The following is a 26504-nucleotide window of genomic DNA, read 5'->3' as shown; positions in this document are numbered from 1 at the left end:
AATCTGGTACTTAAAGGGAAATTGGAATCTTAAGAACAAAATTCCTGATCCAGTAAGTGGATACAAAAGTATAAAAATGAAGGAAGAATGGACTAGGTTTCAATCATAAGAAGAAAAATAAAATGAAAAAATATGTTGATCTGCCAAGCAACGAGTATGTCTTACTGTGGGAACAGTGGTCACTTAGTGTCTACGTTCCTCAGAGAAGAACTATTGAAATGAACACTCGCTTAGTTAAGCAAGTGTGAAAGTTAAAAGGAACTCAACCCGACAGAGGAACCAAGTCAAAGTGATTCCTACCACTGACTAATTGTTCTGAATATATAGGCTAAAGTGAGGGGGAACAACCTGTGGTACCTCGATAGCGGTTGTTCTAAGCACATGACTGGAGACAAAACCAAATTTCTCTCACTTTCGGTCTATGAAGGAGGCACTGTGACATTTGGAGACAATCTTACAGGTAATATAGTAGTTATAGGTAAGGTTGGAAAATCTCAATCACATTCCATACATAATGTATTTTTGGTCGAGGGTTTAAAACATAACTTACTTAGCATTTCTCAATTTTGTGACAAAGGGAACAACGTGAAGTTTACTGATGAGTGTTGTGTAGTAAGTGATGAGGACATGTACACAGATTCTGAAGGAACTAGGAAGGGAAACACTTATGTTGTTGACCTAAACCTGGTTCCTAGGAACAATTGACTTGCTAAGTGCGATAGATAATGACCACTTCCTTTGCACAAAAGGTGTGGTCATGCAAGTATGACATTGCTCCATAAGCTAAGTGGTAAGGACTTAGTTGTTGGTCTTCCAACAATCAAGTTCTCAAATCATGTAGTGTGTGGCGCTTGTGCAAAAGGAAAACATGTTAGGTCCTTGTTCAAACCAAAGAAGATGGTAAGTACACAAAGTCCACTTGAATTAATTCACATGGACTTGTGTGGGCCTGTTCGTATACAAAGCAGATCAGGTAAGTGATATGTACTAGTTATGGTTGATGATTTTTCAAGGTTATTTTTCTTCATAGCAAAGATGAAACTTTTGATGAATTTTTAACCTTTGCTAAAAGAATTCAAAGGGTAAGTGGGTTTGAATTGAAACATTTACGGTCTGACTATGGTAAGAAGTTTGAAAAGTCCAAGTTTGATGATTTTTGCAGCAATGAAGGACTATATCACAACTTCTCTGCTCCTAGGACCCTACAACAAAATGGCGTGGTAGAAAGGAAAATTCGTACTCTAGAGGACATGGCTAGAACGATGCTAATAGCTAGCAATCTTCCAAAGAACTTTTGGGCAGAGGCAGTGAACACCGCTTGCTATATCATCAATAGGGTCATGCTGAGACCTATTACCTTGAAGACGCCCTATGAGCTACTCAAAGGAAGAAAACCCAATATCTCTTACTTTAGAGTCTTTGGTTGTAGATGTTTTGTACACAACAATGGTAAAGACAATCTAGGAAAATTTGATGCTAGAAGTGATGAGGCAGTGTTTATAGGATATGCGTTAAATAGTAAAGTATATAGAGTATATACCAAAAGAACAATGTGTGTTGAGGAAAGCGTCCATATTATTTTTGATGAAACTAACTCTCTATAGGAACCAGATCATATAAATGATTTTGAAATTGGTTTGACTCGTTCTGAAGAGTCAGCCAACTTTGATGAGTAACTAACACATGTAGGTACTGATAAGAAGCATATTCCTAAAAATGAGATAATTGTTCCTGATCCTATTCCTCAAAGGGAACAAGCAGATGAAGGAACCAATGAGAAGACAGAAGAAAATCACCTAAGAATGAACAATGAAGAACCTCAAGCAAGGAACAAGAACAAGAGGTTTTAACCAAACCTGGAACACCAAATCCCATCCACTGGATTGATCATAAGTGATATTGAGAAGGGAACCTAGAGAAGATCTCAAAACTTCTGTGCATTCCAAGCCTTTCTGTCCATGACAGAACCTCGAGATCACAATGATGCCTTACTAGAGTCTGACTGGATAAATGCCATGCAAGAGGAACTGAATGAGTTCCAGAGGAATAAGGTGTGGCACCTTAAGACCAAGCCTAAGAACCAAAAGGTGATTGGGCTAAAATGGGTCTTCAGGAAAAAGCTGGATGAGCATGGAACAATCATAAGGAACAAAGCCAGACTTATAGCTAAAGGGTATGTGCAATCAACAAGAAGATATTGATTTCGATGAGACCTTTGCTCCTGTTGCTCGAATAGAAGCTATAAGAATTTTGATTGCCTTTGCTGCATTTATGGGTTTTAGGTTGTACCAAATGGACGTTAAATGTGCTTTCTTAAATGGATATTTAATGGAAGACGTCTATGTGCAACAACCTCCCAGATCTGAAAACAATGATCTTCCAAACCATGTCTATAAGCTTGATAAAGCTCTTTATAGGTTGAAACAAGCTCCTAGATCTTGGTATGAAAGACTCAAAATTCTTGCTTTCTCGTGATTTCATAAGAGGTAAAGTTGATAGGACCCTGTTCCTTCGATCTAAAGAGACAATACATTTAGTAGTCAAATTTATGTAGATGATATAATTTTTGGTGCTACTAACGAATCTCTTTGAAGGAATTTGTTGATCTAATGAGTAGTGAATTTGAGATGAGCATGATGGGAGAATTGAACTTCTTTCTTGGTTTGCAAATTAAGCAAACTGAAAGAGGAACAATGATCCATCAGCAAAAATATGTGAAGGAACTACTGAAAAAATATGGGCTGGAACAAGCAAAAACCAACCATACCCCGATAGGAACAGGAACAAGGTTGGATGAGGATCCAAGTGGTAAATCAGTAGATCAGAAACTGTATAGAGGTATGATTGGATCCCTACTTTACTTAACAGCAAGTAGACCTGATATTTCCTTTAGTGTTGGTTTATGTGCTAGATTCCAATCAAATCCTAAAGAATCACACTTGAGAACAGTCAAAAGAATTCTTAGGTATTTGAAAGGAAGTGATTATCTTTGTTTGTTCTATCCTCAAAGTGACATCTTTGATCTAGTTAGCTACTCTGATGCTGACTATGTTGGAGCTTATTGGTAAATCGAAAAAGTACTTATGGAATTGCCCAGTTCCTAGGAACAAGCTTAGTTTCTTGGAGTTCAAAGAAACAAAACACTGTTGCACTTTCAACAGCTGAGGCCGAGTATGTAGCAGCAGTCGCTTGTTGTTCCCAGGTATTATGGATTAAACAACAGGTATTCGACTTTGGCATAAAATTTAAGTGTTTTCCTATATTCTCTGATAATACTAGTGCAATAATATGTATTTCCAAGATCCAATACATCTCTCTAGGGTCAAGCATATTCATATTCGTCACCATTTTTTAAAGGACAATGTGGAAAAAGGATTAGTCAAAGTTGACTTTTTTTCCACTGAAAATCAAATAGCTGATATCTTGACCAAACCACTCTCTAGGGACAGGTTTGAAAAGATTAGCTTGTAATTAGGAATGATCAAAATTGTTTGAAAGTGGCATTAATATTAATTCCCTAAGAGTTAGTTCTTACTAAGTGTGCCCTGCAACTTTCATGAATTGATTCATACACCTAGGGTCAAGCATAATGACTCACATTTATCTTTAAATATTACCCTTATTATCCATGCACATAATTGAACACGTAAGTGGAATGTACGATTTGTAAAAAGTTCAACACAAGCAAGAGCAATTTTTATTTTCATATTTTCTATTTTCTTTTGTTTTTGTTTCTCCGGAATTCTTTCATCTTCCTATCCCACTTATTTCTTTTAAATTTTATGATTCAATGTTTCAACCATTTTTATTGCCCAATATACGAATTCAGTTAATCTAAGCTGAAAGGAGAAAATTCATTAAATACACATGGAACCCATTAAACCTCTTTAAAAAACCCAACACCCTTTCTTATTCACTTTTCACACGGCTTCATCATTTCTTTTTAAACCCAAGCCATCCCATCACAGCCATCCTTCACTTCATCTCTCTTCAAGCCCTCTCAAAACTCCTCAAAATGTCTCCCAAAAGCACAAATTTCGGTGACCATGAGAGCCTTCCGGCGGAAAAAACTTCCTCATTGGCTGAACTAAGTGATCAAGAATCCTCTCACCCAAAAGAAGACTCAATGGATTCGAAGACTCCGTCTACTGCTCATGAAGCTCTCTCTCCAAAGCATGAGGATGGAGAAGACGAAGTTGAGAGAGCAAGAAAAAGAAATTCAGATTCCTACTAAGCGGGGTAAGAAAACAAAATCTTCTCAATTTCTTGTGGGTTTCTGTGTCGATCTTGCATGGTGCAAAAAATCAAAATGGTTGAAATTTTTGAACATTTGGAAATTTCAAAAATGGATGAAATTGGTTAGTCTGGATGAAGGTTTGTTTGAAAAAGAAATCAGTGATTTATGTTCAAGTTTTAATGTTATTGAGGGTGTTTGTGTAATTTTGGTGATTGGTTGTGTGGTAACCCTAACTGAGAAAAAACTGAGCGATTGGTTTGAAGTACCTTCTGAAGGGTACAAGGAATACATCAAGGGAAGGGCAAAATTGAATGTTAATGGAGCCTCAAATGAAAAAAATTTGACCTTCTTTAATGGAAACCCTACTGCTCTTTCTCTTGACCAAAAAGATCTCTCTCCTTTTCATAAGCTTTTCTTTCAGTTTACTTGGAGCTTTGTTTTACCAAGATCCTCCAAAAGAACCCAAGCAAACCTAATGGACCTCTCCATTATGTATTGCCTCGCCAAAAATATCAAGATAAACTTCCCCTCCTTGATGATCTCTCATCTTTCCTATTGCATTTCTCACAATACCAAAATTGGGTATGGTAATCTCATTACCACCATAGTCAAACAGAGCAAAGTCGAACTCTCTGCCAGTCCCTCCTTTACCCTGGAACCCAAAAATTATTTAACCAAAAGAAACTTTGTCTAGACTCAGTTTAAGGGTGTTCAATGGTAAACTGGATCGGACTTTGAAAGAGAGGAGACCACAGTTAAAGTTGAGACAGGGTCTAGACGAAAATTGTTTCAGGAAGGAAGCGCTGGAGGATCTGTTAGGAAGAGCCAGAGACTGGCAGGTTCCAAGTCTCTCAAGGAGCAGGATTAGGGTGATGTTGTGCTAATTCATTTGGACGCGGATCCAATTCCTTCTACTGCTGTAGATTTTCCTCTGCTTTCCACCATTGGTCTTCATGGGATGCTAAGGGATATTCAAGAGTCCCTGACCCTACTGCATTCCAGGGTCGGTGCAATAAAAGCCACTGTATCCAACTTGGACTCTCAGCAGCAGCAGGGCTTGGCCGCTATCAAGCAGGCAGACACTGGGACCAGGAACAAGGTTGATGGTGTGGTATCCAAAATTGTCTATGTGGTCACCAGTCTCTTCAAACGCCCCAAAACCTAATTTCCCCTTTTCCTCTTTAAACTTTGGTTAACTGAACAAGTTTTTTTTGGGGCTGTAATATTGGTTGAACAATTTTTTTTCCTCTCTCTTCCTATGTCCTTCTGTGACACATGAAGTCCTCCATTATCTACTATCTTTTTTATGCTCGTGTGTTGTGCATCTTTGCTCTTTTCTTGCTGTCCATGTCATAGTTCCTGTCTTACATGCTTTGTGGTGCTAGGATGGCTAATATTGTGAGATATTTGTTTGAGCTACTTGCTTGCTGCCTAGACTGTTGACTCTCTAGTGCTGGAGGTTCATAACTTGTTTTTGATAATGACAAAAGGGGGGAGAGATGTTATTGGTACTTAATTTTTTTTTCAGAACTAACTTAGTCCCTATAGCCTTTTTGAACTTACCTAGTCTCTGTTCCCAGTTATAGTTGAGTCTTGTCACTTAGGTTGATGTGTTAAGTTGTTTTTAGTTACTTTGTTTTAAAAAAAAAAATTCTCTACCAATATTATTTGCCATCATCAAAAAGGGGGAATATTGTTGTATTCACTATTTTGATGATGACAAATAATGTGGTTTTTATTTTAGTTAAATCTTATTTAGGTTAGTTTTATTTTTTATTAGATTCAATTTTATTCTTTAATTAGATTTTATTCTAGTAGTATAGATTAGATTTATTATTGCTTTATACAATTAGCTTATTAATAACTTATGGAGAATTGATTATGAGTTGAATCAAAATTAAGTTATTTAAACTAATTGTTTATATTGTCGACCTCATTACATGATTGTATGATTTTGATATTATGGAATTTTAACTTTAACAAATTTGAATTCCATAATGTTTGTGGAGTTAGTGGTATATGCGCAGGTGGAATGTATAAGCAAAATGAACGTGCAACATTATCTAACTACCTCGCGGCAAATAAGGAACCAAGATGATGATCAGTTGGCTCCTAGATTCTAGGGAGCATAACCAACTGCCTTATGTTTGGCACGCGCAAATCTGAAGGAGTGGAGGCTGTTTAAGTGGAATCGGCTACAGAAGTGGTTGTTGGGATGCTACATTATAGCGCCCACAACGTACTAATGGAGCAAAACATGGAGCAGCAGATACTCCTATTTATAGCATTAGAAAATTGAATTGAAATTTAAGACTTTCCAAATTTTCATGTATTACATTTAAGAAAATTTATTCGGTTTTCTATTCTTCAATTTATTACAATCATTGTATTTGAGTTTGGGTTGAGAGAAAGAAAAACCTTCTATTCAAACGAGAGAAAAGAGAAAGAGAAGACTTCTAGTGAAGTCAAGTGAGAAAAGTCACGTGTTCAGGAGGAACAAGGTGACTGGAATTGGTTCCTAGAGGAACTGAGTGAGGATTGATTTATAATAAGTTGTAATAACTTTTATAAATCAAAAGATCAAGGTTGCTTCCGAAAGTGTTGAGGAAGAGAACCTTGTTAAAAGGATCTTCTTGTGTTCATACTTGTCATTACTTCTCTTTATTAACTTTCAAATTTAGATCCGCAAAAAGTGTGTAAATCTCCCCAACTACAATTCACCTCCTCCCCCTCTTGTAGTTGATCCAGTGTTTATATTAGACTAACATTCATGTATTTAGCTTTGGGCCCTTAAAACCCCAAAAATTCTTGCAATTTCACGCACAATGAATTACGATAACACCATCAATTAACACATACTCCCTCCGTTTCCTATAGATCTTCCCTCTTTCCGTTTAAGGGTGTTTCCAAAAGATCTTCCCTCTTTTGCTTTATTCCTTATTTGGAAAAACAAATTTTCCTATTTACCCTCTCATGTCACTATCATATGGTCCACCATTACTGTAACACCCCCAAATTACTCACTTTTAAATAAATAATTTAATAAATAATATTTGAGTAATTTAGGAGTATTACCGCCACGTGACTAACACGCTTTCGGCAACCAACTACTAACTAACCAAAATAACTTGCAGCGGAAGACTTTTAACCAAAAATAATAATACTTCTTTATTAATAAAAGTAAATATTGTCTCAATACTCAAAATAAATGAAACACTATAATCTAGGTGAAGATCCCCTTCCTAGTATGCTCCTATGCACATCCAAAATTCACCTGCAAATCTGCTTACCAAAAGGTAAACAGGGCAAAGCCAAATAGGAAAAAAGAAATACGCGTCAGTATAAAACTGAGTACGAAATGTACTAGATAAGTAACACATTTGTTAGTTCATAACAATTTATTTCGAAAACTCCATCACCAATAATTCAAGAATAACTCTTTAAGAATAAACTATTTTCAAACACTTAATAATAATTCAAGAACAACATTTTAAGAACAAACTCTTTCCAAACACTTGAATAATAATTCAAGAATAACCTTTTAAGAACAAACTCTTTTCAAACACTTGAATAATAATTCAAGAATAAACTTTTAAGAAACAAACTCTTTCCAAACACTTGAATAATAATTCAAGAATAACCTTTTAAGAACAAACTCTTTCCAAACAACTTGGATTAAAAATAATCCTGAAAACAATTCCTCTTCTTATCACCCCTTCTATTTTGCTAAGTGTGCACACCCCCAAGCTAGTCATCCCATCACGGAGCTATATCAAGGGGTAACTATAATTGCCAACAAGTGGACTTTGAATCTCTTGATATTAATCAAGCGGAAATAATAATATGACTTGTAAGTCATGAATAAACCTCTTTCCTCATAAACAACTTTTTGAACATTCAAAGTTCATAAAAAAATCAACCTTTCCTTGTAAAAATAATCTAATTTTCCAAAAAGGATAACAAAACTTCTATATAAAAATGATTGATAAAATCATTTTATTTTTCACTTCCAAGAGTGAATAATAAAATATCGTAACCATTTTAAACCAAATTTCTAAACCATCCAACCATTAAATCAATAAACAACTTTATCATATAAAACAATTTAAAAGATCTAGCTACATAACGTACCTTGATCTTGCACAAAATATCTAGTATCTTCACTTATTCTTATACTTGAGCTTTTCTATAACCAACCAAAGTAATTACCACATGAACTTAATCATGAATTTAAACATGAATGATCTATCATGAGCATAATATTTTTGAGTAAGAAATATGAAAATATTTTTCTTAAACAAAGAAAATTGAAACTTGAATAAGAAATATAAAACTAGAATAATAGGAAGAGAAAGAAGAACTTTGAAGTAAGAATAATGATTCTTCAAAGTTTTTGTGTGGAAAAGATGGCTTAAGGTATGGGGTATTTATAGGAGTAGAATAGGTAGTACTTAATTTCAAAAATTAAATAGTTTGTAACCTTCACCATAAATTAGGAGATTAAACCAAGATTTGTAACCTCCATCATAAATTTGGAAGTTATAGGAAAACAAAACTCCCTCCAATCACCATAAATCCCGTAGGAAATATGGCCCCTAAAAAAAAAATTTTTTTTTTTTTTTTTTGGTTTTCTGAATTTTTTGACTAGGATTTAATACCAAAAGCTTAACAAATCAATTTTGGCGCCATACTTCCCGCCAAAATAATTAAAAATCATGAAAATACTAAAATACCCTTTGCTTAAAAATTTATTTTAGAAAATGAATATAAAATAAATATTTAATTATTTAAATAAATACTAAAAATATGGGGTATTACAGTCTACCCCCTTAAAAGAAGTTTCGACCTCGAAACTTAAGACAAAAAGTCATAATCACTTTCCAAAAACGGATTAAAATTCAAAATCGTAGTTTCTAACTCAAATGCTCAGACAAAAAGTCATAATCATTTTCCACAAACGAATCAAAATTCAAAATCGTAGTTTCTGACTCAAATGCTCATGTCTAAAATGCATATAATGACTCAAAAATATGCTAAAATGCAATAGCTATAGTAGAAGCGCGAAACTCTATCGCATTCTACCCCCCTTAAAAGGAGTTACGACCCCGTAACTCGACAACTAACCTCGGAAAACAACGTTGGAAATTTCTTGCGCATATCCGCTTCAGCTTCCTATGTTGCTTCCTCAGTCTGATGGTTTGACCATAATACTTTGACTAATCTTACATCCTAAGTCTGAGTACTTCTAACTTTACTATCAAGGATTCTTACAGTTTTTCTCGTAAGTCAAACTATCATTAATTCAATGGCCTCAGGTTGCAGCACATGAGACACATTCAAAATAGACTTCCTTAACTGAGATATATGGAAAACATCATGGACTCGACTTAAATCATTTGGCAAATCCAACTTATATGCCACTTTTTTCGAACTTCTTTAACACCTCATATGGCCCGATATACTTTGGACTTAACTTTCGCTTCTTCCCAAATCGCATCACCTCTTCCATTGGAGATATTTTCAACAATACCTTCTCCCCAACCTGAAACTCTTCATCCCTTCGCTTCAAATCAGCATAACTCTTAAAACCTTGATCTTTTCTTGAATCACTTTCACCTCTTTCGCCGTCTCTTTGAGGAATTCGGTCCAAGCACCACAGTTTCACTAATATCATTCCAGCAGACTGACGTCTACACTTCCGACCACTATAAAGCCTCAAACAGAGCCATACCAATATACTTGCATGATGACTGTTTGTTATAGGAAAATTCTATCAAATCCAAGAAATCCTCCCACGAACCCTGATACTCCATAACACAAGATCGCAACATATTTTTAAAGTCTGAATTGTTCTTCCGTTTGTCCATCTGTAGCCAGATGAAAAGCTTTACTCAATAATAAATTAGTTCCCAAAGCCTTCTACAAACTCTACCAAAATTTGATAAGAACCGTGAATCACGATCAAAACAATGTCCTTAGGCACACCATGATACTTCACCACCCATTTCACATATGCTTTAGCCAATTGATCCATTGACCAAGTATTCTTCATAGGATGAAAGTTGCTGATTAGCTAAACGATCTACCACTACCAAAATTGTATCATTTTCAGCCTTAATTCTTGGTAATGCAGACACAAAATCCATTGATATAGAATTCCCATTTCCATCTCGGAATATCCAGGGGCTGAACCTTCCTTTGCGATCTCTTGTGCTCAAACTTGACCTTTTAGCATGTGAGACACTTAGCCACGAACTCTGCTACCTCTCGCTTCATGTTTGGCCACCAAAACATTTGCTTCATGTCCTTATACAACTTATCACCACCTGGGTGTACTGAATAAGGTGAGCTATGAGCTTCTTCCATCAATTTCCGCTTCAACTCATCTCTATTATTTGGTATACACCACAATCCTTTGAACCGAATACTTCCATCATCGGCTATTTGAAATTCGATACCTGACTATCCTGGATCTTCTCTCGAATCTTTTCTAACTTTTCATCCTTTGATTGACCTTCCCTAATCTCATCATAGATTGAGGGTTGAATCGACAAAGAACCCAATAATTCTTCAACACCTTCTTCTTCTATTACTTCCAATGGCATTTTCTAGAAACTCGACACATAACTGACTTGGCAACACTATTGCATTAACTGAATGACTCGACTTTCGACTTAATGCGTCAGCAACAACATTAGCTTTCCCTTCATGATACTGGATCTCTAGATCATTATACTTGATCAACTCCAACCACCTCCTCTGCCTCATGTTCAACTCCTTCTGAGTAGAATATACTTTAAGCTCTTATGATCCGTGTACAACTTACACGTTGCCCCATACAAGTAGTTCGCTATAACTTCAAAGCAAACACTATTACAACTAATTCAAGATCATAGGTTGGATAATTCACCTAATATAATTTTAACTGCCTAAAAGCATAAGTAATGACCTTCCGGTTCTGCATCAATACACACCCTAATGAAAATTTCGAAGCATCATACTGCTGACTTTCATCAGGTAGAGCCAAAACAGGTGTTGTAGTCAACCTTTCCTTCAACACCAAAAAAAAAACTTCCTCACACTCTGGATTCCTAACAAACTTACATTCTTCCTTCATCAGGCTAGTCATTGGTCTCGAGATATTCGAGAAATCCTTTACAAATCTTCGATAGTAACCAGCTAACCCAAGGAAACTCCTTATATCACACACTATCTTTGGTATTGGCCACTCGCGCACCGCTTGAATCTTAGCAGGATCCACTGAAACTCCATCCTTTAAGATAACATGTCCTAAAAATGCAACCTTATCCAACCAAAAACTCACACTTAGAGAACTTGGCGTACAACTTATGCTCTCTTAGGGTGGACAAAACTTCCCTCAAATGCAGTTCATGACTGCTCCTAACCTTCGAATATATCAAAATATCATCTATAAACACAACCACATATTTATTCAAGCATGGCCTGAAAATCCTATGCATCAAATCCATGAACATTGCAGGTGCGTTATTCAGACCAAATGGCATCACTGTGAACTCATAGTGACCATGACGCGTCCTAAAGCAGTCTTAGAAATATCACCCTCAGCAATCCTCAATTGGTGATAACCAACCTCAAATCTATCTTCGAGAAAATCCCCACTCCTTTCAACTGATCAAATAAATCATCTATTCTCGGAAGTGGATACTTATTCTTGATCGTCACATTGTTCAACTCCCGATAATCAATGCACAACCTCAAACTACCATCCTTCTTTTTCACAAACAATACAGGTGCATCCCAAGGAGACGAACTAGGTCTTATATACCCTTTTTCCAATAACTCCTCCAACTGAACTTTTAACTCTTTCATCTCAGCTGGAGCCATTCTATAGGAGCCTTTGAAATAGGTCCGGTTCCTGGCATAAGTCTACAGTGAACTCAAGATCCCTAACCGGTGGCACACTCGGTATCTCTTCAGGAAACACATCAGGAAACTCAGATACGACCGGGATCTCCCTATTCTCATCTTCCTTTTCAATCCTCTGAACTCCACATAAGAATAATGGACACCCCTTCTTCACATAAGATTGAATTCTCATCGCAGACACTATCTTCATTCCCTTCTCCTTCCCAAGCTTCCTATAAGTCACCCTTTCTTTCTTGGGACCGACTAAGGACACCTTCTGGGCCTCACAATCAATCTGAGCCTTAATCTTCCCAACCAATCTCATCCCCAAAATACATCGAGGTCTGACAAGCAAACTCAACTAAGTCGGATGAAAATTCACCCAACTATCACTAAAGGTACTTGACTATGCAACTAGTACAATTAAACATTTCCCTGATGGCAACGCAATTTCCAAAGAAATAGACACTGGACTGCTTAACTGGAGCTTGTCTACTAAAGTGCTAGAAATAAATGAATGAGATGCTCCTGAATCAAATAACACTTTGACAGACAAGGAATTAATGAAAAAGGTTCCAACTACTACCTCAAAACATTCTGAGCCTCACGGCGGTTCATGATGAAACTCTGCCTTTAGACTGATTCTCCATCCCTGGTTTAACACCAGCACTGGAAGAAGCTAACTTTTGTTGATCATTCTGAGGTGCCTTACTACTCGGGTCAGGTTTGACTGCAGGTTCTCCACCAGCTTTTCTAAAGCACTCATACTCACGGTGCCCCAATTTCTGACAATAATGGCATGTCACCAAGTTGCCTTGACAATCTTTTGTTCTTATCACACCTTTTTCAGAAAAAGGTTCGCTCACTTTCTTCCCATTCCCTTGGCTTCCCATTAGGCTTCCGACTAGGATACCTATTGTCTTTTCAGTTTTTGAAATCCACCATTAGGCTTAGGCTTCTTATCTTCAATTTGTTGGTTCCCATTGTTGTTATACTTCCTCTTTTCCCCAGAGGAAGTTCTGCAATCTTCCTTTCTTTAATCCCATATAAGTGAGGAGCTCTTTATAAATTTCATCAAGAGTCTCAAAAGTTACACCTCCCAGCTTACTTTGTATGATTAAGGTTAACCCTTGCTCAAACCTTTGAGCCTTTAAAGTCTCAAATGGTACTATCTCAAGTGCGAACCTCATTAACTCCAAACATTTGCTATAATACTCATTAAAGACATAGTCCCATCCTCAGATTGGTGAACTCCATAGCCTTTTGCTTCCTTAAGTACGAGGATAAAACTTAGTCCTCAAGGCTCTTTAAACTCGTTCCACCTAAGTCGGATCCTCTAAAAGATCATCTTTCTTTGTTTCCACCATAGGTCTGCCTCATCTCTAAATAATAAACAACACATTATTAACTCTAAGGTTTTCAGGCACACTATGCATCAAAAAGCTTATCGAATTCTGTGATCTAGTTTTCTAAGCTAGTAGGGTCCTCTTTCCCATGGTAAGTGAGGTTTGACACTGTTACCCTCTAAAGACCTCACGAAAACTTTTCACTCTACTTGCTTTCTTGATTATCTATCACTGAATGAGTTTTCAGTATCTTTGCTAGCCTATAACCATAGAACTTATACTCCTTCTCCTTTTTCTGCCATTCTGCTAGATATAAGGGTGTTTGAGGATAAATCTCAACTAACATTCATAAAAATGTGTAACTACCAAACAATTCAATAAGCAGTAAGTATAACTAGTTCAAAACAACAATCACATATTTCATATATCATGGCCAAATATTAGCCTTATACATAACATCTACTAGAATATTTGAGTGTATCAAAATATTCTTAAGACAATAGGCGCTTCATGCCAAAACAAAACTATTATGTCTAGGTTACTGAAAACTTCAAACTCTGGTACGTAGTCTGTCTAATAACATTCTCCAACTCATAATGGCCATATAATCAGACTGGCCTGAGTATTTTCGAGAGGTAAAAAAAAATACAATAGTACTACTATTTGCTCGCCAATGCAGCATAACTCCTTGCTTATCCCATACATAGGGAATAACATAAACTTTTTCTTCAACTTCCAACAAAAATCATATAAAAGCAAAAAGAATTAAAATATTACAAGAACAACATAAAAGTAATATTAATATATGTTAACTAAAAAAAATATTGTAAAATTTGTACTAAATGCACCACTATGGCTTAAAATATTTATTTCAAAAATTTTAAAGTGTACTTGATTTCAAGATATAGAATAGCCAAGGTGATTATAGCTCCCAGGTAAGGAAGTTACCCACAGCGTCGGGGAGAGCCTTCCTAATCCTAGACAGAGCTTGTCACCCCAACATATCTACACCCTTCATCTTTCCAATAAAAAAATATAAATATATATATACCTTTTAGTGGTACTAAGCAAGATCATCTATACAAAATGTCAAAAAGAAAAAATTAAACTTAACAAAAACAATTTAGAATGCAAATGCGAAACTCTATATGCCCATCTTATGTCTACCCATCAATTTTAATGTTCAACTTTATCTTTTCAAAACCTGAAAAACTGATACCACTTTGTAACACCCCAAATTACTCATTTTAAATAAATAATTTAATAAATAATATTTGAGTAATTTAGGAGTATTACCGCCACGTGACTAACACGCTTTCGGCAACCAACTACTAACTAACCAAAATAACTTGCAGCGGAAGACTTTAACCAAAAATAATAATACTTCTTTATTAATAAAAGTAAATATTGTCTCAATACTCAAAATAAATGAAACACTAATCTAGGTGAAGATCCCCTTCCTAGTATGCTCCCATGCACATCCAAAATTCACCTGCAAATCTGCTTACCAAAAAGGTAAACAGGGCAAAGCCAAATAGGAAAAAGAAATACGCGTCAGTATAAAACTGAGTACGAAATGTACTAGATAAGTAACACATTTGTTAGTTCATAACACTTTTTCGTTTCGAAAACTCCATTACCAATAATTCAAGAATAACTCTTTAAGAATAAACTATTTTCAAACACTTAATAATAATTCAAGAACAACATTTTAAGAACAAACTCTTTCCAAACACTTGAATAATAATTCAAGAATAACCTTTTAAGAACAAACTCTTTTCAAACCTTGAATAATAATTCAAGAATAAACTTTTAAAAACAAACTCTTTCCAAACACTTGAATAATAATTCAAGAATAACCTTTTAAGAACAAACTCTTTCCAAACAACTTGGATTAAAAATAATCCTGAAAACAATTCCTCTTCTTATCACCCCTTCTATTTTGCTAAGTGTGCACACCCCCCAAGCTAGTCATCCCATCACGGAGCTATATCAAGGGGTAACTATAATTGCCAACAAGTGGACTTTGAATCTCTTGATATTAATCAAGCGGAAATAATAATAATATGACTTGTAAGTCATGAATAAACCTCGTTTCCTCATAAACAACTTTTTTTGAACATTCAAAGTTCATAAAAACCAATCAACCTTTCCTTGTAAAAATAATCTAATTTTCCAAAAAGGATAACAAAACTTCTATATAAAAATGATTGATAAAATCATTTCTTCTTTTCAATTCCAAGAGTAAATAATAAAACATTGTAACCATTTCAAACCAAATTTCTAAACCAATTCAACCATTAAATCAATAAACAACTTTATCACATAAAATCATATTTCAAAAGATCTAGCTACATAACGTACCTTGATTTTGCACAAAAGTATACTAGTATCTTCACTTATTCTTATACTTGAGCTTTCTTATAACCAACCAATAAGTATTGACCACATGAACTTAATCATGAATAAACATGAATGATCACCTATCATGAGCATAATATTTTTGAGTAAGAAATATGAAAATACTTTTCTTAAACCAAAGAAAATTGAAACTTGAATAAGAAATATAAACTAGAATAGATAGGAAGAGAAAGAAGAACTTTGAAGTAAGAGAGTATGGATTCTTCAAAGTTTTTGTGTGGAAAAGATGGCTTAAGGTATGGGGTATTTATAGGAGTAGAATAGGTAGTACTTAATTTCAAAAATTAAATAGTTTGTAACCTTCACCATAAATTAGGAGATTAAACCAAGATTTGTAACCTCCATCATAAATTTGGAAGTTATAGGAAAACAAAACTCCCTCCAATCACCATAATCCCGTAGGAATATATGGCCCCTAAAAAAAAATTTTTTTTTTTTTTTTGGCTTTCTGAATTTTTTTGACTAGGATTTAATACCAAAAGCTTAACAAATCCAATTTTGGCGCCATACTCCCGCCAAAGTAATTAAAAATCAGTAAAATACTAAAATACCCTTTGCTTAAAAATATTTATTTTAGAAAATGAATATAAAATAAATATTTAATTATTTAAATAAATACTAAAAATATGGGGTATTACAATTACATTATTAATTCAATTTCACTCCCTTTCTCTCTCCTACTTTAACCCCTTTTTATTTGTTTATTTATCTTAACCCCTTTCTCTCTCCTACTTTACTCACACGATGCCCCACACAACTTGATTTTCCTTGGTATCTGTAGAAACAGTAAGTGGGAAGATCTTTAGGAAATGGAGGGAGTATATCACATAATTACTGTAAAAATTTATTAATTTTGATTTAACCATCGATTCTCCTTACACCTTAAAATGAAATTAAACCCAATAATGATCAGAGTTTTAGGAACATACCTTAATTTTGTCATCACAATTTTGCACTTTCAATACTTTTACTTATTTAATCGCACCTAGATTTAACATTATCTGATAGTATTTTATAATATATGAACTTATATTATTTAAATAAAACTTATTCTATAATTTATATTATATGAAGTTATTTTTTTTACTTAAAATAAGCAGAGCATTATTTAGTACTCTTATTTATCCTATTTCTAGTAAGATATCTTTATCTTTTCACAAAATATAATCAAAAAAAGTTAATAATAAATTAACTTTTCACATGCCAAACCCCCAATCCCCAAAAGACCTTGAATATTTCATACTAGCATTCTATACACGCAATGCATGCATCAATTGTTTGGGTATGTTCTTAATAAATTTCATCTAAATATAATTTTTGAAGTGTGATTTATAATAATGTAAAGTGCTTAGAGATTGTAATGAACATTTAGACGTAGGTCTTATAGTCAAATTAAATTTGTAATTTTTTAAAATTAAATAACCATTTTTCTCATTGTGTCAAGTTACTTTGCTAATGCTTATTTAGTTTAATTTATCATTAGAATTTTGACCCCATCTTTAAATTAGGAAAAGATATATTGTAGAAAATTTGAATATCCAATTATATATTTAGCTAAGGACAAAAATGACTTTTTAAAAGAGGACACCATAACTACTCCCTTAACTTGTATGATAGAGATAAACCGTCCATCAATAAGGAAAGAAAACCTTTATTTCTTCTTTCCACCCCAACGAACACCCTGAGCTCCATCTTTTCACCTCTAACCATCTCCGTTCTTTTTCACTATCAAACAACAACTTCCGGTTTCATGAATTATACCTTACTTCAATTAACCGAATTCAATTAGTATATTGACCATTTCAGATTTTCAACAAAGACTATGAAATTCTCAACACCCTAAAATTATCAAAGTTCACTAACCCCAAAAAAAGTTAATGCATGTCAGTTAATCTCAATTACCTTTCCCTTTTCCTATGAAAGTGATGCTTTCACCGTTGATGGTGAACTGTGAAGATGAATGGGAAAATATTTTACCTTGCTGATGACTCCCTTTCGTCTCCCTCTTTCCAGCTACACTAAATCATTGTTTTTTTTTTCTTTGTCTACAGATGAGATCTCAAAAACCCAAATTCCAACTTGAATTACAAAAAAAAAAAAAAAAAAAAATTAAAAACCCACCATGAAATTTTGCCAATTAATCTCAATTACCTTTCCGTTCCCCTATGAAAGGGATGCTTCCACCGTTGACGGTGAACTGTTGAAGATGAATGGGAAAATATTTTACCTTGTTGATGACTGCTTCTCGGCTCCGTTTGGTAGGGCGTAAAATATTTTCACTGTAAAATGATTTTCATGAAAAACAAATTTACGATGGAAAATACAATTCCAAAATTAGTTTTTCGTTGTTTGGTTCCATGTAAGAAAAATGATGAAAGGAAAGGAAAATGAAAGGGAAAGTAAGGAGGTAGTGAGAGGGATGTACAAGATAGATAAGGAAAACAGTTTTCCTTCATTTTGAAGGGAAAATCGTTTTCCATCATAGGGAGAGTAATTTTACCTTAAGGGAAAATGGTTTTACATTCTTTTGCCAACCAAACAATGTAAAACTAAAAATAGAGGAAAACAGTTTTCCAGGAAAATGTTTTACGCCCTACCAAACGGAGCCTTCGTCTCCCTCTTTCCAGCTACACCAAATCAAAGTTTTTTTCTTTGTCTACAGATGAGATCTCAAAAACCCCAAATTCCAACTTGAATTACAAAAAAAAAAAATGAAAAACCCAACATGAAATTTTGTGGAATCCAACTAATTAGCAGGAAAGAAAGATGATGGAACACCAATTGACTAAATGGTAGTAGTCATTGAGATTTGAGAATAGAAAATCAGAGGAGAGAAAAAGGTGGGTGATTGATGAAATTTAGGTAGAAAAAATAGTATTCATATATGGCAATAATCCGATGTGCTAGAACTGAACAATACTTATGGCAAAACTTAGTTTCTTGAGCAATTTTATTCATATATGCCAAGATTTAGTTTCCTTTAACAATAATTATTTTCGTAATTTAGCCTTCCTAAATTATTACAATCAAAATCTCAATCAAAATGCATGATTGAAGGAGTAAAATCTCCTACTGATAGAAAGTTTTTTTGACGAAGTTGTTTGCCACGTGGACTATCTAGTTGATTTTAACTATAGAGCATCCCATATGAGTTAACTACCTATTAAAGACCTAAACTATACCTATTTTTTCCATTAAGGACCTAAACTATGCATTTGTTCCACTAAGGGCTTAGAAACGAACGCAGTTTAACATAACGGCATACATGGTATTACTAATAAAGCATAAAAAAATTTTAAAAAATTGAAAAAATAGCCAAAACCTCATATACACTATCATTTCTACAATGGAGAGAATCTCCATAGGTAACAATTTTTTTCATCCTTAACATTTGATGAATTTTCAGCTTATATAGGATATGAAAGTGCAGCAAATTCATGTAAATAAGAAGGTAGTATATTTGTATTACTCATTTTTTTTGTTATGTTGCTTCATTAAGTACTTCAATTGTATTTTTTGTAGTCTTCTAGAACAGTGTTTTCTGTTTTTAATGTTCATACTTTACTCTTGTAGGAGAAAATTGCAAACTTCGCTTTTTGAAGAATTAAATATAGCAAAATTTATGCATTTTGGGGAAGATGTTTCAAATAGTAACAAGAAAGATATAAAGAATGGGCTACACTAATTAATTGCACGTCAATTTTATATTTTATTTGAAACTTTAATTATTTTCTTTGTTGAATTTCCCATTCAATTACTACTTTAACGGTAGTTAACGGTGTTGGATTATAATCCCTTGGTGGAACAAGATTATACTTTAGGTCCGCAATGGAAAAAAGAGGTATAGTTTAGGTCCTCAATGGGTAGTTAACTCCATCCCATGTGGGCACAATTTCTCTAATTTCATGCCACGTGGTCTTAAAGATGCTTTTTTAGATATTTATATAGATGTTACAACTAATTAGTTAAGCTAAAAATCATAGCTCATGACTAACCATAACTATTAACAAGAAAACCAAAATTAAACCACAAACCCAAAACCATAATATGAACCAAAACGTTCCTAACCATTAACCCAAGACAGTTACTTCCAACCAAAAACCATAACTATTAACTAAAAAGAATAAATTTTAACCCGAAAATCATTTCTTATAATCACAAAACCATAATTATCAACCTAATATCATAATATTAGCTAAGATACCATACTCATTAACCCGAAAACTATAATTATCAACCTAAAATCATAATTATTAATCCCAAACAATAACTATTAACCTAAAAATCATAAGTATTAGTCCAAAGAAATATTTTTTAACTCAAACCCATGACTCTCAATGCAAAATTATTATCTCTTTTCTATTTCTCTGCTCTCCTAAATTCTTATGTCATACTTCAATATTATAAGTAAAAAAAATAGGTTAAGTATATAATAAAAGATGTTCTCTACAACGTTTTGATAAACCTCCCTATCAAGTCCAATTTGCAACTGGCTAAAGTATTGTGCAATTTAAGATTAAAACCCTTCATTGTACTCTAACATAAAATGTCTACAATTAACTAACAACATGATAACACGCCTATGATCTTTTTTCAATTCATTGTTATTCTCTTATAGAAAATGATGGTTAAAAAATATATTTCGAATAAGTTAAAATCTATAAAAAAAAATTAGGTAATATATAAATAATTATTCCTCCATTTTTTCCAAACTATATCATATAACCATTAATCTAGGTATTAATGATTGACATTTTTTCAAGTTTCAACTATAATATAATCTCAAATTGCAAGTTTTAACCATTAATACTTTGATTATATTATAGTAAAACTTATAAGAAAAAAAAACGATATTTTTTTTGAGGGGAAAAATGATATTTTGAGAGTGCACATCGAAATAAATTTAACAAGACCCAATTATAAATACTAGAAAAACGGATTAATTATCTTATGTTCAAATCACAAAAAACAGGTTAAAAAATAATTCATAAATAGTGTAAAAATCCAATTATAAATACTAGAAAAAGGGATAAATTAAAGTATATATAACAAATTTATGTGATTCACATATGACATATTGACATGTTAGAAAAAAAAAGTATATTTTAAGAAAAAGAAAAAAAGCTACTCCCTCCGTCCCATTTTATAGTTAACCTATTCCATTTTGGGTGTCCCAAAAGGAGATTGATTCAGTGATCCTAAGGGTTGTCAACTCTCTTATTATTGAATTTTCATTGATTAAGAATATATTAGAATATTATTTTTATATCACTTCTCTCCTCATCTATTACATACATATCAATATTATATTTTAATGTGTCTAGTAGGGTTGGCAATCCTAAAGGTTACTCAAACATTTTCCATCCCAAAATGTTGTTCCAATTTCTCTTTTTTCCAATTTTAAACATCACTTTTAACTCTCTTTCTCTCCACCTTTTCACATGTGTTTTTGACATCCTCATTTAATGTTCATCAACTCCTATTGGTTGGGTATAACAAAAGGCATTTTTTACTCTATCTATCCTCTTTTAACATGCCCATCCATTTAATATTCTCATTCTTTTTCATTTTTTATCACAATAATTCCAAAAAAAACAACTCCTAATACAAGTACATAATAATCATTGTTTTCTTAGTTTTCATGTCCAAAATGGAACGGAAAATTTAAAATGGGATGGAGGGAGTATATTCTACATGCATGGTAGCCCCCAACTTTTAGGTTTTCTACATGGTAGCACTTCTTAAATTTTTATATTTAGCAGCCCCGAACTTTTAGCTTTTTACATGGTAGCTCTTTTTAAGTGAATTATGTCAAGTTGTCGTTAATTTTGACATTTATTAATCTGGTACACAAATCGAGACGTTTTGTACACCCAAAACGAGTAATTCAGTTTTTTTTTTTAGAATGAAAGGGGAGCAATTTTGTCCTTAAAGGTTCGATTAAATGCCGGAATTGTTAAAAAATTAATCCAAAATACTCGTTTTAGGAGTCGAAAAAGTCTCGATTTACGTGTCAGTCTAATAAATGTCAAAACTAACGACAAGTTAATGAAATTAACTTAAGAAGTGCTAGAAAATTTAAAAGTTTGAAACTACTAAATATAAAAAAATTTAAAAAGTGCTATCATTTTTATTAAAAAAAAAAACCTAAAAGGTTGTGACTACCATATAAAATTTCCGACTTATATAAAAGGTGATACACAACTTGACTACTGTTTTCCAGAGGAGTGATAAAACGCTAGCAGCTAGCGTTTTATTTTGTTTATAGGAGGACTAAACTGCAAAGAACAAATGTGGGAAGGAGTTTGGCTGATGAAAAGCGAAAAAGCATGAAATGACAGAAAAGAGGAAAAAGCAGATGACAGAAAAGAGGACAGGAAGGACAGCGGGAAAAGTTGGACAGAGAAAAGGGAAGTGTAAAGAAAACAAAAAAATCTAAGATTAAAAAGACCCGTTAGAAAACATAAAAAAGAGTCAAAACTTTCCAACAAAAAATCTGTAAAAACTGAGAAGATGAAAAAACAGAGGAAAAGACGAAAAAAATATCTGAGAAGAAGCTTCGATGGGTGAGGATATTGAATTCAGCACACCAAATCATGAACTGGTAAAACAGTTATAATATTTTTTGTTTCTATCCCACATTCTTTTAATAAAATGGCTAAGAAATCAGGAAAAAAAAGTAATAAATATGTTAAAAGTAATTTTAAGAATTTGGTAAATAGTTCATATTTAAAGAAGACAATGAGGGGAGAAACCTTTATGTAAATAGTTTGTTAAATAGTATATAATTTATAGGAAAAATCAGAAAGAAGTATAAATATGTAAAAAGTGAGTGTAGTAATAAATATGTCTTCCTAAATGAAGAGAATGTTTACATAAATTGCAAGTTTGATCATAGAATTTATGGCTGGCTCACCTGGCTGCATAGAAATACCCAGTTGGTCAGTAAAGTATAGTTGCAAAGGGATAAATTTATTGCGCCATATTAATGTTTAGATATTGTCTTTTAAAGAAACTTTAATAAATCATTAATAGCAAACCAAACGAGCATTGTTAGTTATCTGCAAACACTAGTTGGATATGCTAAACACTTGTAGGATACCAAACAACAAACAGTTGACTTAAAAAAAAACATGGTTCAGTGTTAAAATAGTGTGTTTTTGAAAAAAAAAAAATGAAACTGACTAACTTGAAGATATGTTGTCAAACAGTTGACTTGAAGAATGTGTTTTAGTTGGAGAATATTAATATCTGATCTGACCAATATGTTTGTCTAATTTAAGATAATTAATATATGTGATTGTATTAGCAGCGAAGAAGTAGAAGAGTTGACTTTGATTTGAATGAGGAAGTGCCTGACAATTTTTGGAGGAGGAGTCAGGACAGTTAGTTGAATTGTGCAACGAGGATAACATTGTTGAGGAATGTGTAAGTGGATCATTTACATCAAATAATACATCAAATAATAAGGTTGATGTTCCTAATGTTGGCATGGTATTTGGTACATGGGATGAGATTGACGAATGCTTTGTGAAATACGGGAAACAAGAGGGTTTTGGTGTTCGTAGGGTAGGTGGTGGTAGTAGTATGCAAAAGAAAGAGAAGGTGAAGGTTATGCGTAATTATACGTGGAGATGTGAGTGTGAAGGTGAACCAGACAGGAAGCGAACGGTGGATGGTAAGCGTTTAACAGTTGGGAAAAAGGGTGTGGACGTATCTAGTAGGAAGACGAAGAAGTGCAATTGTCCTGTGATGATATATGCTAGTGTAAATGAAGAAGGGTTATGGGAAATAAGGAAAGCAATATTACAACATGAAAATCATAATTCTACACCTAGCAAGGTTAGAAACATAAGCAAATTTCGACAAGAAGAAGTTAGTTGTGCTGTGCGGAGGAAGTTGTTTAATGATAAAGCTGCTGGAGTGAGTATATCTCAGATACACAAATCCATTGCTACGGATAGGAATGGACTCGAGAATACGCCAATAACTGAGAGGGACTTGCGTAACATAGTAGCAAAGGAGCGTAGATTGAAATTTAAGGACGGAGATGCTAATGCCATGTTGAGTTATTTTAACAGAATGACAGATGATAACCAACAATTCTTTCACATGCATCGTTTGGATGATGAAGGTCACATGAAAGATGTATTGTGGGTTGATGCGAGAAGTCGTGCAGCGTATGAGTATTTTAGGGACGTTGTATGTTTTGACGCTACTTACCTTACTAATGATTATGCACTTCCTTTTGCTAATTTTGTGGGAGTAAATCACCATGGTCAAAGTATATTACTAGGATGTGCTTTAGTATCTCACGAAGATGCTGAAACTTATACTTGGGTCTTTAGTACTTGGGTGAAGTGTATGGGTGGTAAAGCGCCTAATTGTTTTCTTACCGATCAAGATGCTGCAATGAGGAAGGCGTTGGTGAATGCTATGCCCGACACTAGCCACCGTTGGTGTTTATGGCACATTCTTATGAAGTTTGGTAAGAAGCTGGGTAAGTACGCGCTTTATAAGGAGTTCAAAAGGGTACTTCTATGCCATATATGACAGTGTTTCAGCTGAAGAATTTGAAGTTGAATGGTGTGCTGCAATATCAAAATACGGACTCGGGGAAGATAAGTGGCTTGAAGGTGATTATATACTAATGATTAGCATAGCATGTAAATCACGTTTTATTTAGCATAGCATGTTAATCACGTTTTATTTAGCATAGCATGTTATACATAGCAGTAGCATGTTATACATAGCCTTTTACATAGCATCTGGTAGTGTATATGATTATCATAAAATTAGTAGCATCTGGTTTGTTACGTAATTTGTGGTGAGATGTTATAGTATATGATTCAACATTATTGGTGGTTAGATGCTGGTAGTGTATATGAATATTTAATTGTAGTGGAGGAGTAAGTAGGTAATTGTTGTTAAAGTATTATTGATTAATTTTGTGTTAATGTAGGTTTGTATAAGGAGAGGATGATGTGGGCTCCGGCATATATGAAGCACATATTTTGGGCTGGTATGAAGACGACGCAACGTTCAGAAAGTATTAATAGTTTTTTTGACGGTTATGTGCATAAGAATACGAAGCTGTGTGATTTTGCTGAACAATACTGCAATGCTATGGAGAGTAGGGCAAATTCTGAGAAAGTAGCAGATGCAAATAGTATTAGGTACGTAAGACAACTTGCTACTGATTGTAAAGCGGAGGTTGTGTTCCAAAAATTATACACAGATGGTAAGTTTAAGGAAGTGCAAGCGGAGTGTCTCAAAATGTTGTATGTCCATTGGAGAGGGGTTCAAAAATTAACATACAATATAGAGGAGCACACATTTGCAGATAGAATATGGGTTATGTGCAAGGATACTAAGAAGGAGGTACCTACGAATAAAGAAGGAACTATCGGGTGAAAATTGACGTAGGTACGGTCTTGGCATGTTGTGAATGTAAGATGTTTGAGTGTCATGGATTTTGTGTAGGCACATCATTAATTTGTATGATGTTTTGAACATAAAAGAAATTCCTTCATAATACATCCTTGATCGGTGGAGGAAGGATGTCATTCAAAACATACGATGATAAAAGTGGCGTATCATGATCCCTCCAAAACTGAAGAGGTAATGTGTTATGATAAAATGATGGTCCTATTCGACCCAATTTGCTTGAAGGCGGCTTATTGTGGTGAGGTTGATCTAGTAGTCGATGCACTTAAGGTGCTTGATGATCGCATAAATGAGAGGAAGGCATTGAAGTTGACTAGTAATGGACCAAAAGAAGGCACTCCTTCATCTGTGGGTAATAATACAATTAGACAGGATGTTACTCCTGGTTCGGTAAACATGAAGGAGGGCGTCAAGGACCCCCCTCGGAAGGCACGTAAAGGATCGCGCTCAGTTCGATTCCCTTCATGCATCGAGAAGGGCAAGGATCCAAAAAACAGAAGAAAGGGAACAAAGATGGCAAGGTATTGACTATTTATTTCAATCTTGCTAACTTGCTATGCATGTGCTGAAATTTGCAGGGTATATAGATTAATGGGTTTATATTTGTCATTGTTTTTTAGGTTGATGATGATGAAGAAGCCTGCAATTCAGAGAGCGATGACGATGAAGGTCATGAATTAGGGGGACAGGTTAATATATGGTCAGGGTCGATTTAATACCAACTTAATCAAATCTTCGCATATTGGGGCAGGTCGAAGAAAAAGCCCATGTTTTATTTATGTTGGACCCACTGGCCTCTTCTATTTGCTGTATTTATTTCGGACTGGGCTTGGTGATAGGAGTGCCCAATGATACACTTAGCTTTCGAAAATACTAAAATATAGTGATAACCTGACATAGTTAATAAAAATACCTTAAGGCTTAAGAGTTACATAATGCTTAGTTGTTTGTATTATCTCAATTTTGACATAACATGTATATCACTTGAAGACAATACAAGCTTCTTTAGAAAGAGTCGCAACTTGAATGCAAGTTAGCTAGGCATAACTTGTGTGATTGAATATTTTAGATCATCTTAAAAATCAAGTAAATAAGATTATAAGCCCAACATTATGTTTAACTCAATAAATTAAACTAACATAGCCTAATAAAGCAGTAAATCAGCT

General features: G+C 34.0%; 1 protein-coding gene across 1 annotated transcript; it reads left to right on the top strand.

Annotated features, from left to right (window-relative positions):
- The first annotated feature begins 933 nt into the window (after positions 1 to 933).
- On the top strand, positions 934 to 25305 carry LOC104908419 (protein FAR-RED IMPAIRED RESPONSE 1-like). The gene is made up of 5 exons (XM_057395714.1): positions 934 to 973; positions 1690 to 1843; positions 5240 to 5348; positions 23263 to 24391; positions 24854 to 25305. The coding sequence occupies exons 1-5, from the start codon at positions 934 to 936 to the stop codon at positions 25303 to 25305; spliced, it is 1884 nt and encodes a 627-aa protein (XP_057251697.1).
- Positions 25306 to 26504: the final 1199 nt, after the last annotated feature.

This window comes from Beta vulgaris, chromosome 6, assembly GCF_026745355.1.
Source record: "Beta vulgaris subsp. vulgaris cultivar EL10 chromosome 6, EL10.2, whole genome shotgun sequence".
In the NCBI taxonomy this organism is placed as follows: domain Eukaryota; kingdom Viridiplantae; phylum Streptophyta; class Magnoliopsida; order Caryophyllales; family Amaranthaceae; genus Beta; species Beta vulgaris.
This window is presented reverse-complemented; position numbering and strand designations above follow the sequence as displayed.